Source organism: Sorex araneus, chromosome 9 (assembly GCF_027595985.1).
Source record: "Sorex araneus isolate mSorAra2 chromosome 9, mSorAra2.pri, whole genome shotgun sequence".
NCBI classification, from domain to species: domain Eukaryota; kingdom Metazoa; phylum Chordata; class Mammalia; order Eulipotyphla; family Soricidae; genus Sorex; species Sorex araneus.
The window spans coordinates 36,051,646-36,066,996 of record NC_073310.1 but is presented as its reverse complement, the minus strand read 5'-3'; the positions used below and the strand labels follow the sequence as shown (position 1 = coordinate 36,066,996).

At 36.6% G+C, this 15,351-nt stretch overlaps 1 protein-coding gene across 1 annotated transcript in view; it reads left to right on the top strand.

The window, feature by feature from the left end:
• The window catches only part of WDR64 (WD repeat domain 64), a 144,439-nt gene that overhangs the window by 32,495 nt on the left and 96,593 nt on the right, over positions 1–15,351 (top strand). Inside the window, exon 11 of the mRNA XM_055117874.1 lies at positions 12,484–12,623. Coding sequence (XP_054973849.1) covers positions 12,484–12,623 — 140 coding nt within the window. The remainder of the gene's footprint in view (positions 1–12,483; positions 12,624–15,351) is intronic.

Below are 15,351 nucleotides of genomic sequence, written 5' to 3'. Positions count from 1 at the left end.
ACAGATACTAAAATTTTCTTCATAAAAATTTGGAATCCAGTTTGCCAGTATAGTCTCATGTTTGTGTACTTAGGAAAACATGACATTAATTGACCACAAATATGGATATTTAACCTAAAGACATCAAGAAAAAAGAGATAAATTCTATCCTTGATTAAATTGATTTTCATAAAGATGTAGATAGTTCCGAACTTTGGGTCATAATGAGTCTTAAGACAAGTAGTAGATTGAGTCTCTAAATTGTTCTAATTAAACTTATCCTTCATAAAGCTCTGCACTAAGATTTAGAACTCATGGAAAATAAATATTAAAACGAATGCTAACTACCCCCAAAACAAAAAAGAAAATGATGAATGCTTGTGTCACAGTTAATCTTCATGACATTCTCGAGTTAAACATTTTAATAGAAATGCAGATGCTACCTAGACTGAACTGGAGATGTTTTCTACAAGAGATTAGGCCAAGGGAGCATAGTGATAATAACACAAAAGCAACCAAAATTTTTAATAATCAATTTATAATGGAGGCTGTGTCTTCATTTAGCACTATAGCACTGTCCTCCCGTTGTTCATTGATTTGCTCAAGTGAGCACCAGTAACCTGCCCTCACAGCAGAGCTTGGCAAACTCCTCGTGGCATATTCGATATGCCAAAAACAGTAACCACAAGTCTCACAATGGAGACGTTACTGGTGCCCACTCTAGCAAATTGATGAGCAACGGAATGACAGTGATACAGTGATATCAGTGTCTTCTATATACTGGATATTAACCTCTCATATAATGGGTATTGGGTAAATAATTTTCCCATTCCATGGGCTGTCTCTGTATTTTGGTCATCATTTCTTTTGAGATGCAGGAGCTTCTTAGTTTAATGTTGTCTCATTTATTTATCTTTGCTTATGCTTGTTTGGTCACTGGCATGTCATCTTTGAAGATACCTTTAGTTCCAATATTGTGGAAGATTTTTCCTACCTATTCTTCAATATACCTTATGGATTCTGCTCTGATGTTAAGGTTTTTTTTAAATTTTCTCATCTGGACTTTATTGATCTAATAAAATTACATTAAGAATTGAAATGAATTATACATTAATGTGCTCATGTTTCCCCCATACAAAGTTCGAGAACCCATCCCTTCACCAGTGCCCATTCTCTACCACCAGTAAACCCAGCATCTCTCCCACCCTCCCCAGTCCCGTCTCCCCCCCACTCCACAATGCCACTATGGCAGGGTATTCCCTTTTGTTCTCTCTCTCTGATTAGGTGTTGTGGTTTGCAATAAAGGTGTTGAGTGGCCATTGTGTTCAGTCTCTAGTCTACATTCAGCACACGTCACCCCTGCCCCGCATGACCTCCGACCTCATTTTAATTGGTGTTCCCTTCTCTGAGTTGCCCAGAATGAGAGACCAGCCTCCAAGCCATGGAGTCAACCTCCTGGTACTTATTTCTACTATTCTTGGGTGTTAGTCTCCTAGTCTATTATTCTATATTCCACAGATGAGTGCAATCTTTCTATGTCTGTCTCTCTCTTTCTGACTCATTTCACTTAGTATGATACTTTCCATGCTGATCCACTTATATGCAAACTTCATGACCTCATTTTTTCTAACAGCTGCATAGTATTCCATTGTATAGATGTACCCAAGTTTCTTCAACCAGTCATCTGTTCTAGAGCACTCAGGTTTTTTTCCAGATTCTGGCTATTGTAAACAGTGCTGCGATGAACATATAAGTGCAGATGTCATTTCGAGTATACTGTTTTGCTTCTCTGGAATATATTCCCAGCAGTGGTATTGCTGGGTCAAATGGGAGTTCAACCCCTAGTTTATTGAGAATCGTCCATATTGTTTTCCAAAAGGGATGAACTAGTCGGCATTCCCACCAGCAGTGTAGAAGGGTCCCTTTCTCCCCACATCCTCTCCAACAGTGGTTGCTTTTGTTCTTTTGGATGTGTGCTAGTCTCTGTGGTGTGAGGTGGTATCTCATGATTGTTTTGATCTAAATCTCCCTGATGATTAGTGATGTAGAGCACTTTTTCATGTGCCTTTTGGCCATTCTTATCTCTTCCTTTGGAAAGTTTCTGTTCATTTCTTCACCCCATTTTTTGATGGGGTTGGATGTTCTCTTCTTGTAGAGTTCAACCAGTGCTTTATATACCATTGATATCAACCCCTTATCTGATGGGTATTGTGTAAATATCCTTTCCCATTCTGTAGATAGTCTTTGTATTCTGGTCACTGTATCTTTTGCAGTGCAGAAGCTTTTTAGTTTAATGTAGTCCCATTTGTTGATCTCTGTTTTTACTAGATTGCTTAGTTTCATGTCATCTTTGAAGATACCTTTGTCTTCAATATTGTGGAGGGTTTTGCCGACCTTGTCTTCAATGTACCTTATGGTTTGTGGTCTGATGTTGAGGTATTTAATCCATTTTGATCTGACTTTTATGCATGGTGTTAGGTCGAGGTCTAAGCCCATTCTTTTGTTTTTTTTTTGTTCTGTTTTGTTTTTAATTTTTTTTAATTTAATAGTTTATTTTTAATTAGTGAGTCAACGTGAGGGTACAGTTACAGATTTATACATTTTTGTGCTCATGTTTCTCCCTTACAAAGTTTGATAACCCATCCCTTCACCAGTGCCCATTCTCTACCAAAAGTAAACCCAACATCCCTCTCCCCCCTCCCCAGTCCTGTCTCCCCCCACCCCACACTGCCACTATGGCAGGGTATTCCCTTTTGTTCTCTCTTTCTGATTAGGTGTTGTGTAAGCCCATTCTTTTGCATGCGGTTGTCCAGTTGTGCCTGCACCATTTGTTAAACAGGCTTTCCTTGCTCCACTTCACATCTCTTGCTCCCTTATCAAAGATTAGATGATCATACATTTGAGGTTGTGTGTAGGGATATTCCACCCTGTTCCATTGGTCTTCGGCTCTGCCTTTGTTCCAGTACCATGCTGTTTTAATTGTTACCGTTTTGTAGTAGAGTTTAAGGTTGGGGAGGGTGATGCCTCCCATCATCTTTTTCCCAAGAATTGTTTTAGCTATCCATGGGCATTTATTGCTCCATACAAATTTCAGGATTGCTTGATCCATTTCTTTGAAGAATGACATGGGTATCCTTATAGGGATCGCATTAAATCTGTATAATGCTTTTGGGAGTATTGCCATTTTGACAATGTTTATTCTCCCTATCCATGAGCAGGGGATATGTTTCCATTTCCTCACGTCCTCTTTTATTTCATGGAGTAGCGTTTTATAGTTTTCTTTGTAGAGGTCCTCTACTTCTTTAGTTAAGCTGATTCCAAGGTATTTGATTTTCTGGGGCACGATTGTAAACGGATTGTAAACATGCTTTTTTCATGTCCCTTTCCTCTGTCTCATTGTTTGCATATAGGAAGGCCATGGATTTTTGGGTATTGATTTTATAGCCTGCGACTTTACTGTACAGGCCAATTATTTCTAAGAGTTTCTTACTCTAGCTTTTAGGCTTCTCTGGGTATAGTATCATATCATCTGCGAATAGTGAGAGCTTGATTTCTTCCTTTCTGATCTGAATCCCCTTAATATCTTTATCTTGCCTGATGGCTATTGCTAATACTTCCAGTACTATATTAAAGAGAAGTGGTGAGAGTGGGCATCCTTGAGTAGTCCCCGATCTTAGAGGAAAGGCCTTTAGTTTTTCTCCATTGATGATAATGCTTGCCATAGGTTCGTGGTAGATGGCTTTGACTATCTTGAGGAAAGTTCCTCCAAAACCCATATTGGTGAGAGTTTTTATCATGAATGGGTGTTGTATCTTGTCAAATGCTTTCTCTGCATCTATTGATATGATCATATGGTTTTTATCTTTACTTTTGTTGATATGATGGATTATGTTGATTGATTTCCGAATGTTAAACCATCCTTGCATCCCCGGGATGAATCCCACTTGGTCATGGTGTATGATCTTTTTGATGAGTTGTTGAATTCCATTTGCTAGTATTTTGTTGAGGATCTTCGCATCGGTGTTCATCAAGGATATTGGTCTATAGCTTTCTTTGTTAGTGGTGTCTTTGTTTGCTTTTGGTATTAAGGAGAGATGTTCCTCGTAGAAACTGTTCGGAAGGGTTCCTGTCTTTTCAATTTCCTGGAAAAGCTTGAGGAGAACTGGCAACAAGTCATCTTTAAATGTTTGGAAGAATTCGCCAGTGAATCCGTCTGGACCTGGGCTTTTGTTTTTGGGGAGACTTTTGATTACAGTTTCGATTTCCTTGATATTGATGGGCCTATTCAAGTATTTCAAGTCTTCTTGGTTCAGTCTTGGGAGATTGTAGGAGTCAGGAATTCGCCCATTTCTTTTAGGTTCTCTTGTTTTGTGGCATACAGACTTTCAAAGTAGTCTCTGATGATCTTTTGAATCTCCTTGGTTTCTGTTGTGATGTCCCCCTTTTCATTTCTGATTCGGTTTATTAGGGTTTTCTCTCTTTCTTTCTTTGTGAGTCTTGCTAGCGGTTTATCAATCTTATTTATTTTCTCGAAGAACCAGCTCTTTGTCTCATTGATCTTTCGGATTGTTTTTTTGGTTTCCATATTGTTAGTTTTTGCTCTAAGTTTTATAATTTCTTTCCTTCTATCTGGTTTGGGTTCCTTTTGCTGGCCCTCTTCTAAGATCTTGAGCTGCGAAGTCAAGCTATCTATATAGGCCCTTTCTTCCTTTCTGAGTAAAGCTTGCAGAGCTATAAATTTTCCCCTTAATACAGCTTTAGCTGCGTCCCATAGGTTCTGGTAGCTTGTGTCTTCATTCTCATTAAGTTTCAAGGTATTTTTTGATTTCTTCCTTGATTTCCTTCGTGACCCACTCATTGTTCAATAGTGAGTTGTTTAATTTCCAAGTGTTTGATTTGTTTCTCCGCGTCTGTGTGTGATTAATTTCCATCTTCAGTGCATCATGGTCTGAAAAGATAGTTGATACAATTTCTATCTTCCCGATTCTATTAAGGTATAATTTGTGACCCAGAACGTGGTCTATTTTGGAAAATGATCCATGTGTGCTGGAAAAGAATGTGTATTCTTTCTTTTTGGGGTATATAGCACTGCATAGGTCTATTAGCACTGAATCTTCCATTTCTTCCTTCAGAGCCATTGTTTCCTTGCTGAGTGTTGTTCTTGTTGATCTATCCAGAGGTGATAAAGCAGTGTTGAAGTCTCCTACTACTATCGTGTTGCTAGTTATGTCCTCCTTACATTCTGTTAGGAGTTCTTTTAAGTATTTAGCTGGTAGTTCATTAGATACGTTTAATAGTGTGATTTCTTCCTGTTGTACATATCCTTCGATGAATAGGAAATGACCTTTGCTGTCCCTTCTAATCTTTTTCAGCCTGAAATCTATGTTGTCGGATACTAGTATGGCCACCCCTGCTTTTTTGAGGGAGCTGTTTGCTTGCAGGATTGTTTTCCATCCTTTGATTTTGAGTCTGTGTTTGTTCTGACTATTCAGATGCTGGGGTTGCAGAGATCCTCCCTTCCATCTCTGCTGGTGGTGGGGATTTTCGCTGTTTTTTCATGTTGATATGGGTTTTACTATTAGGCGCTCTCCTTAGCTTGAGAGGGGTCTCAAGAGAAAGTGTGGGGCTATGATCTTTTTACAAAGGACTCTATGTCCGGCTCTATGAGTTCATTAACAGTTTTTGTGAAATGAGGATAGGCTAGGTCAGTTGACTATTAACATATAGTGACTAAGATTACCAGGGTAATCTTCAGAGGGATAGATTCTATCGATTATGGCCAGAGTACATGCATTGAGTGGGAAAAAAATCTTCGGCCGCTCCAGAAGGAGGCCACGCCCCCTTTGAGGCCATGCCCCCTCACGTTTGGACACACCCTTTACAACCTGATAGAGATGGGAGGGGTCAGGCCCGCTGCAGGGAGACTGAGAGGCTCAAGACGGACGGGCCTGGGGTCTCCGGTGATGTTAAGGTTTTAATCCATTTTGATCTGACTTTTGTGGCTGGAGTTAGACAGAGGTTTGAATTCAGTTTTTTTTAGGTAGCTGTCCAGTTTTCCCAACACCACTTTTTGAAGAGGTTTTCTTTGCTCTGCTTCACATTTATCACTCCTTTATCAAAGATTAAGTGGCCATATATTTGAGGGTCTGTGTTAGGATATCCAATTCTATGTGGGTCTGTTTCTATTCCAGTGTCATGCGGTTTTAATTGCTACTGCTTTTTAGTAGAGTTTGAAGTTAGGTAAGGTGATGTCACCTATCATTTACCCAAGGATTGCTTTAAGTATTCGTAGTGGTTTATTGTTTCATATGAATTTCAGGAATGTTTTATCTATTTCTTTGGAAAATGTCATGGGTATCCTTACAGGGACTTCGTTGAATCTGTATAGTGCTTTGCGGAGTATTGCCATTTTGACAATGTTAATCTTCCCGATCCATGAGCAGAGGATGTGTCTCCATTTCCTACTGACCTCTTTTATTTCTTGAAGTAGTTTTGTAGTTTTCTTCGTATATGTCCTTTATCTATTTAATTAAGCTGATTCTAATGTACTTGATTTTCTGAGCCACTATTGTGAACAGAAATTTTTAAAAAATATTTCTTTCTTTTCTTTCATTATTCATATATAGGAAACCCATGGACTTTTCGGTATTGATTTTGTAAACTGCCACTTTACTATACAAACCTTTTTTTCCTATGAGCCTTTTATAGCATCTTTGGGATTTTCTAAGTACAGTATTATGTCATCTGCAGATAGTGATAGCTTGACCTCTTCCTTTCTTATCTGGAGGCCCTTGATATCTTTTTCTTGCCTGCTATGGTAAGTACTTCCAGTATTATATTGAATAGAAGTGTCAAGAGTGGGCAACCTTGTCTTGTCCCCAATCTTAGAGGGAAAACTTTTAGTTTTTTTTCCCATTGAGAATAATGCTTGCTATGGCCTTGTGGTAGAGGAGCCAGCTCTTTTCAATCATGAGTGATGCACTTAGTTTAGTTGGTTCATCAGTTGAGATAAAAGCTTTCAAATGAAGATAAAACTCTATTTTTTATGTGTCCCTTGTCAAATAATAGTTAAATAAAAAAATTTAAGTGAAAGTAATAAAAAATACTACAAAGAAATGGTACTATAAAATTCTATTTTTAGATTATCTATTTTTTAAAACTTACCTTTATTTCATATCTTTTATGCTTGGTTTATTGCTACTACTATAACATAAACTTTAAAAAGTGGGAATATGTTTCATATATTTGTGTGACAATCTTTATATTTCCCAAACATTTTGTAAACTGCATCAAACACGGTTCAATGGGGGAAGATATAAATTTAAGACTAGTTCTCCCTGTTAGTAATAGTCTTAAATGTTTTTAATGCTTTCTTAGCTCATGCTATCATAACAAAGTTTTGACAAAGCTTTGACAAGTTTCTTAAACTTTTTCCACTCTCAACTTCTTGTTGCCTGAGAATGAAAACCAGGAGTGCACTGCCAGAAATACCTCAAATACATTACACAGTTGCCTTTTGGTTTTGGTTGTTGTTCATTCAGAAATCTTTTTTACTGTTATTAAATTTTCACAATCACCAATCTCAGTGATGCAATCTTATATGGAGTTGAAGAAACTAAGACGTAGACAGCAGAAATTAATTTTTCATGGTTTAAGAAGCGAAGACATACATAGCAGAAATTAATTTTTTCAGTTGTGGACATTGCAAGTCTAGGATCAAGAATGATTTATATAAGCCCTCTTCCTGGTACGTCGATGCCCATTTTCTTACTGTATCTTTATATGCCTGCTACACAAAGAAAGGGAGAAAGCTTTACAGTGTTTTTTTTTAACATAAGATAATTAATTCCAACATAAGGTCCATTCTCATGATTTCCTTTAGGCCTAACCATGTCCCAGAGACTCCATCTCCGTATACCATCACATTGGTAGTCTGGAGGGAGATAAAGATGAGGGAGCAATTCAAGTCACAGCAAAAGCTCCAGAAATGTCAACTGTCCTTACTAAAAACACCCAGAGTCAACAGAGAGTCATTTTTTTCTTTGAATAAATGTTTTACTGTTCTTTTAATTGTTAAACTTCTAAGGTAGTATTATTCATAGTCATTTTAATGCTAATATTTTATTGATGTTCTGTAAATACATTTTGAACTCATACTCTAAATTGTTATTATGGTATCACACAGGTCACTGTATCACTGTATCACTGTCATCTCGTTGCTCATCGATTTACTCTCGTGGGCACCAGTAATGCCTTCATTCATTCCAGCCCTGAGATATTAGCAGTCTCTCCTTACTCATCTTTCCCAGCGATTGGAGGCTCTTTCAGGTTCAGGGGAATGAGACCTATTATTGTTACTGTTTTTGGAATATCAAATATGTCATGGGGAGCCAGGCAAATAATGTAATTATCACACAGATAATGTAAAAAATAAGAAAATTCTTTCCTCCAAACATTACCATGACAACATGGTAACTGATAAGTAATTATAAAAGATGATAGAATTAGGGAGTACAAAGATAATATGAAGACATGTCAATAGTATGAAGACATTCTAAATATTCTTAGAAAGAAAGCTATGCTAAGATCAAAGAATGAATTGAAATACTCAAAGGAGATAAGTATAGAAAAAAAAGTATAATCTTTTTTAATGAGTCTTAACAAAATAATCATAGAATTGTGTAATTATACGTGTCTATAATATTTTTCTGGCTTATGGATGTCCAACTAGCAAGCCACCTAACTCTCCTTTACACAACACTCATTCAACTTGGTTGAATCTAATTACATAAACTAAACCATCTTGGCAAATTTATTCTGTCATGACCAAACACAAGCTCCCTCATTAACTAGAATGGTCATTTTCATTTTAAATTTCAGATTTTAAAAATTGTATTTTTAATAATACAACATGATTTACAAAGTTGTTTATAATACTGTTGTTTCAGGCATTTAGTGTTCCAACACCACCAGGGTGATCTTCCTTCTACCAATGTCCTAAGTTTCTCTCCAACCTCAAACTGCCTCTATTAACACATAACAAATTTACTTTATACTGCTTGCTCCAACAAAATTTAAATAAATGGCAAACAGAATGTCATAAAATAAATTAATAAGAGCCAATTTGTGATTTCTATATGATTTTTACCTATATAAATTAAAACCATTTAATATAATATAATACAATGCCTATTCTCATTTACATAAGTAAGTTTTCAACTCTGTAAAGTATATTGCACTAAATTTTATTTTATACTTGGATCTCATCTTGTGGTAATCATGCCTTACTTGTCACTAATTAAACTTTAAAGAAATTCTATGATTTATTTTGGAGTTTTCTCCAAAATTCTATATTTTAAAGTTTGCATGGGTTACACTTTATTTTAACACTGTGGTTTACAAAGCTGTTCATGATGATTTGTTACAGGCATTCATATTCCAACACCAATCCCACCACCACTATCACCTTCCCTCCATCATTGTCTCCAATTTTCCCAAACACACCTTAAGTCTGATCCTGTAACAGGTCCACAATAACTTAATTCATATTGCTTGTAACCAATAAATTGCCAACAGAATGCTCAAAAATATTTCCTTAGAAAAAGTTAGTGTAAATTGCTGTATCTAACCATGAAGACATGAAGTCCTTATGAGGGATTACTAAGATATTGTTACAAGTTAAGCCTTCTGTGTTAATGTTTTGTTAGTCAAGATTGGTTGCTTTCTACATTACATCCATCAAACCTGTTGTGCTACTACTGGATTATCAGTTTTGTAGAGTTTGGGTATGTTGCAAGGCCATGAATTTACACTCCAGAAAGTCCAGAATTTTTTGATTGGGTGGTTCAGCTGGAGTTAAATTTTTAACTGGACTATGGCTTCGATGAAGACATGACTGTCAGGGCTTCCAGAAGTACGGGGAGCTTTGGGAAGGTAGCCCATCACAACTCTGAGAAAGCCTGAATATTTCAATCACAGAGACATGCATACCTGATTTCTGGGCAGGTTAATTTCTTGGTAGGGCTCAGTCCCAAGACAATAGAGTCTGGCTGGAGGCATGGTCCCTTGGGTACAGGTTGAGTTGCTGGCACCACCACATTCCCTATTTTTTTTTTATTTAGTCACCATGAAGTTGCAAAGTTATTCATGACTGAGTTTCAGACATACCATGTTTCAACACTGATCCCTTCATCAGTGTCTATTTCTCGCCATCAATACCTCATTTTCCTCCCACCCACCACTCTGTTTCTATGAGGGGCGCGCTCTCTCTATGAATGTATGTATATAGATAGATAGATAGATATTTGTATATAAATATACATATATATGTATGTATATTGTACTGTTGCACTGTGGTCTACAATAGCATTGGTGATAGATTCCATACATAACATTTTACTACCTTTCAGCACCACCTCCTCCTGGTTTCATCATAGACATTACCCCCAGATCCCCTATTATCTTTCAGCCCCCTGGGTGGCATGTTTTCTACTAAATACCAGTTCTCATGTTCTTTGTTTCCATTGTTTGGGGGGTGCTTATTGTTCCACAATGTGTTTCTCTATATTCAACATATGAGAGAAATCGTTCTGTGTCAGTGTTTCTCCCTCTGGCTAACTTCACTCAGCATGATACTCTCCAGGTGTCTCCATGTAACAGCAAATTGCATGAGTTTATCTTTTCTTATGGCCGAGTAGTAGTCTACTGTGTATACATACTATAGTTTCTTTATCCAGTCGTGGACACTTGAACATGATTGTTGGCTTGTTTCCAAATTTTGGCTAGTAGGAATAGTGATGTAAGGAATATAGGGGTACAAATGTCTTTTTTGGGTTTTGTTTCTGGACATTTGGCAGGAAGATATATTGCATGAAGTAGAGTCAAATGAAAGTTCAACTCCTGGATATTTTTGTTTGTTCTTAGAAATGTCCATATCGTTTTTCAGAAAGGCTGGACCAGTCAATATTTCCACCAGCAGTGAATGAGAATTCTTTTTCTCTCCACATTCATGCCAATACTGATCCTGTTCTTTTTGATGTGTACCAGTCTGTGGTGTGAGATTATATCTCATTATTGTTTTGATTTCCATCTCCCTGTTTATTAATAGTGCAGATAAACTTTATAAAATTATCTAATATGTGTACTAGGGGGAAAATTAAGTGGTTTTTTTGTTATTGAGAAATTTAAACATGAATATGAAAGTGCTATTCTTAACTGTGGAATAGAATATCTATTTGTAAGAGATGTGTGAGGGAAGTTAACAGTGATTAGCTAAGGTGGAAGTATGAGGATGGAGTTGTGTTAAAAGATAGTTTTTACAAAAATTCTGCTCCCATATTAAATTTTATTAGGTGCCCATATGTTTTTGACAACTAAAAAGTGGTTGGATTCAGAGATAGTACAGTGGGCAGGGCTTTTACATGGCCAACCTGGGTTTGATCCCTGGTACCACATAAGGCCCTCCAAACTCTTCCTTAAGTGATCCCAGAGTGTAGAGTCAGGAGTAAGCCTCTCAGCACTTCCAAGTATAGCTTCAAATCCCCAAAATAAAATAAAAGTAAAGTAAACCCAACAAAACAAAACAAGTAGCTATTCAGGGGCTGGGGCATAACTTAGTGGAAGAGTGCTTGTTTTTCATGTGTGAAACCCTTTCACTATGGGATGGGGGGAATTACCTATGGGTCTAGGGAGATTGGTTGAAGGAATGAAGGACATGTGTTGCATGCTTAAGCTCTCCCCTATTAGCCCCTGGCATGACATATTACCTCACAACTCTCTCAGCACTACTTAAATGTAGCCTATTGTTTCCTAGAATCATAGGATTATTTCAATGTAGCCTATTGTTTCCTAGAATCATAGGATTATTTCAGCGTGGTACTTCTTGGCCAAGCATCAAACCATTATGCCTGCACTAACTGTAATACAGAGTATTGCTGAGGGGCCCGTGACCTGGAAGCATTGCTGGGGAGGCCCTATAATAATTAGCGTCTATTCCATAAATTATAGATTTATGGAAATACTTAGTAGAAAGGAATAAATATGTACTGAAAGGAAAAATGAAATAAGTGAAAGCAATTGACTTGCTATAATGGTAGAAATTCTGTACAATCTTTTTCTTTCTTTGATTTGTTTTATTATCATAGTGTTTACATACTTTTAAACTGTCAAAATAAAAGAACAGCTCTCTTAAATATTTTGTGGTAAATAAAGTATAAATATGAATTATTGAATTAAGAAAGAGACTCATAAAATATAATTCATGTCTGTATATATAAATATAGTTTCATAATTTTATATTTAAAATAAATAAAATCATTTTGATAAAATTTAAGTCTTGATGAGAATCAGTAGTTCTAAACTGACACTTTAAGCGAACCAATTTTAGGCTGTATCTTGAAAGAAATGGGTTGGCATTTTATAATAGAAGCAATTAGAATGCAATTGAGAAAGAGATTGGACCATTTTACCCCTGAGAAAATGATCTTTCCTTGCTCTGCTTTCTAGGAGATGATAAAGTGCTCCGGTTGTGGCACCCCAATATCAGCACTAAGCCTGTGGGGAAACTTGTGGGGCACATGTTCAGTATCACTGATATCGCTGTAAATGAGAAAGAGCAACATGTTGTCAGCCTTTCCTCAGCAAAGGTAGCAAAATTGAAATAATAAAAATGAAAAAGTGTACTTTTACTTTAAATCAAACTATTAGAAAATACAGCGTACATGCTATTTTTTTTGACTGAAATAATATATAGCCACTGTGAAAAATATTGTTAATGTAGGCATGGAAGTGATAACCCACTGTTTCTGTTGATTATAGAATTTCTATTTAATGTGGTGTATGATATGTTTTATAGAATGTAACGTGTATTTTCTTTAGCTTAAAAATATATTTAAAACAAGAGTAGAAGGAATATATTCATGAGAGGGTCAATATAATCTTCATTAGTAAAACGCAAGATTTTTTCCAATGATAGAAATAAGAATTTTTGCTATTAATTTTATTGTTTGACAATAAAAGTTCTAACAAATTTAATGAAATTAATAATTAGCCACACATATTAGAAATAAAAGAACTGGATTGCTGTATTTATATATAATGAATACCTGAACTTTTTTTTTAGTTTATTTTTAATTAGAGAGTCATCGTGAGAGTACAGTTACAGATCCATACACCTTTGTGCTCATGTTTCCCCCATACAAAGTTCGATAACCCATCCCTTCACCAGTGCCCATTCTCCACCACCAGTAAACCCAACATCCCTCCCCCCCTCCCCAGTCCCGTCTCCCCCCCACCCAACCCTGCCACTATGGCAGGGAATTCCCTTTTGTTCTCTCTCTCTGATTAGGTGTTGTGGTTTGCAATAAAGGTGTTGAGTGGCCATTGTGTTCAGTCTCTAGTCTGTATTCGGCCGGCATCACCCTTCCCCCACATGACCTCCAACCACATTTTACTTGGTGGTCCCTTCCCTGAGTTACCCAGAATGAGAGACCAGCCTCCAAGCCATGGAAACAATCTCCTGAATACCTGAACTTTCATTAAACTAAGTTTAAAATTTTTATGACACATGAATTTGTGGGGCTGGAGCGATAGCATAGCAGTAGGGCATTCGCCTTTCACTCGACTGACCCGTGTTCGATTCCTCTGCCCCTCTTGGAGAGCCCGGCAAGCTACCGAGAGTATCATGCCCACATGGCAGAGCCTGGCAAGCTACCCGTGGCATATTGGATATGCCAAAAACAGTAACAATAAGTCTCACAATGAGAGACGTTATTGGTGCCCGATCGAACAAATAGATGAGCAATGGGATAAATTTGTTGTTCATTTGAATAGCATATGATTGGTTATAGCGACGTTTTTGTTGTAGCAATTTACAATAAATAAATAAATTTCTGGGCTGGAGTGATAGCACAGCGGTAGGGTGTTTGCCTGGCATGCAGCCGACCTGGGTTTTATTCCTCCTGGAGAGCCCGGAAAGCTACCGAGAGTATCTCGCCTGCATGGCAGAGCCTGGCAAGCTACCCGTGGTGTATCTGATATGCCTAAAACAGTAAGGAGTCTCACATGGAGATGTTACTGGTGCCTGCTTGAGCAAATTGATGAGCAACAGGATGACAGTGATAGTGACAGTGAAATACATTTCTGTTCAAGACCACTAGTCAGTTGGAGAAAAATTGTCAAAAGACAGCATTCACAAGAATGAAATGGATATAAAGTACACTTAAATATATTAATATTCACTATTAATGTATAGTTTTCTGAGAATGCTCTTATTTACAAATTTGAACAGACAAATCTGCATGGGAATGTTGTACTATAAAATGTATTCTCCATTAGGGCTGGGGAGGTCGCTCAAGTGGGAGAGCACGTGCTTAGCACGTGAAAAATATGAGTTCATTTCCTAGCACCATATAGCCCCCTAGCGCTGCCAGTAGTGGCTCTATTTCTTTATAAAACTTTTAAATGAAATATATTAAAAATATTATCTTTTAGAAATATATATTCTTTATCAAAGTAAGCTATATATTTAATCCTATTCGGTATTACTTAAATTTAAGTTTGCTGTTTGATTTTAATGTAAAAATATAAGAGCATCCTAGAAACTGTAAAACTTAATTATAACATGACTCTGCCCATTAGATATTAAAATAAAATAGCTATAATAAAAAAAAACAGGGGCTGGAGCGATAACACATTGGGTAGGGCGTTTGCCTTGCACGAGTCTGACCCGGGTTCGATTCCCAGCATCCCATATGGTCCCCTGAGCACCACCAGGAATAATTTCTGAGTGCAGAGCCAGGAGTAACCCTTGTGCATCACCAGATGTGACCCCAAAAAAAGCAAAAGAAAATAGTAGGTAGAAGAAAAGTTAGAAAATCTATAAAACAAACAAAAAAATCATTCACTTATGTATGTATAAAAAGTGTGTCAAGCAAAATATTTTATTATATTTATTAACAAAGATAATATACTCATTAAATGCTGGGAAAAATTGATTAATAATAAAGATAAAAACAGTTATTCTATAACTTTGATTAATATAAAAGTACATTTCATATTCTTTAAATATTCTAAATGTAAAATAAAAATCATAGACATTTTCATAATAATTTTATATTCATGTTATCTTAGGAAAATTTATTAAAATAAAACTGCATTAGTATTCAAAGCTTTCTATAAATTATAATATTATCATTAAGTAAAGGTTTACTAAGTACAAGGCACCAAGTAATTTTATGTATATAATTTATTTGATACTAATAAAATAATTATTCCAATTTTGCCCATGTGTAGGAAGATGATATTTAAACAAAGTCACTTAGCTATCTACTGGCTAAGAACAGACAATTCATATCCATTTTCACCCCAGCCAAC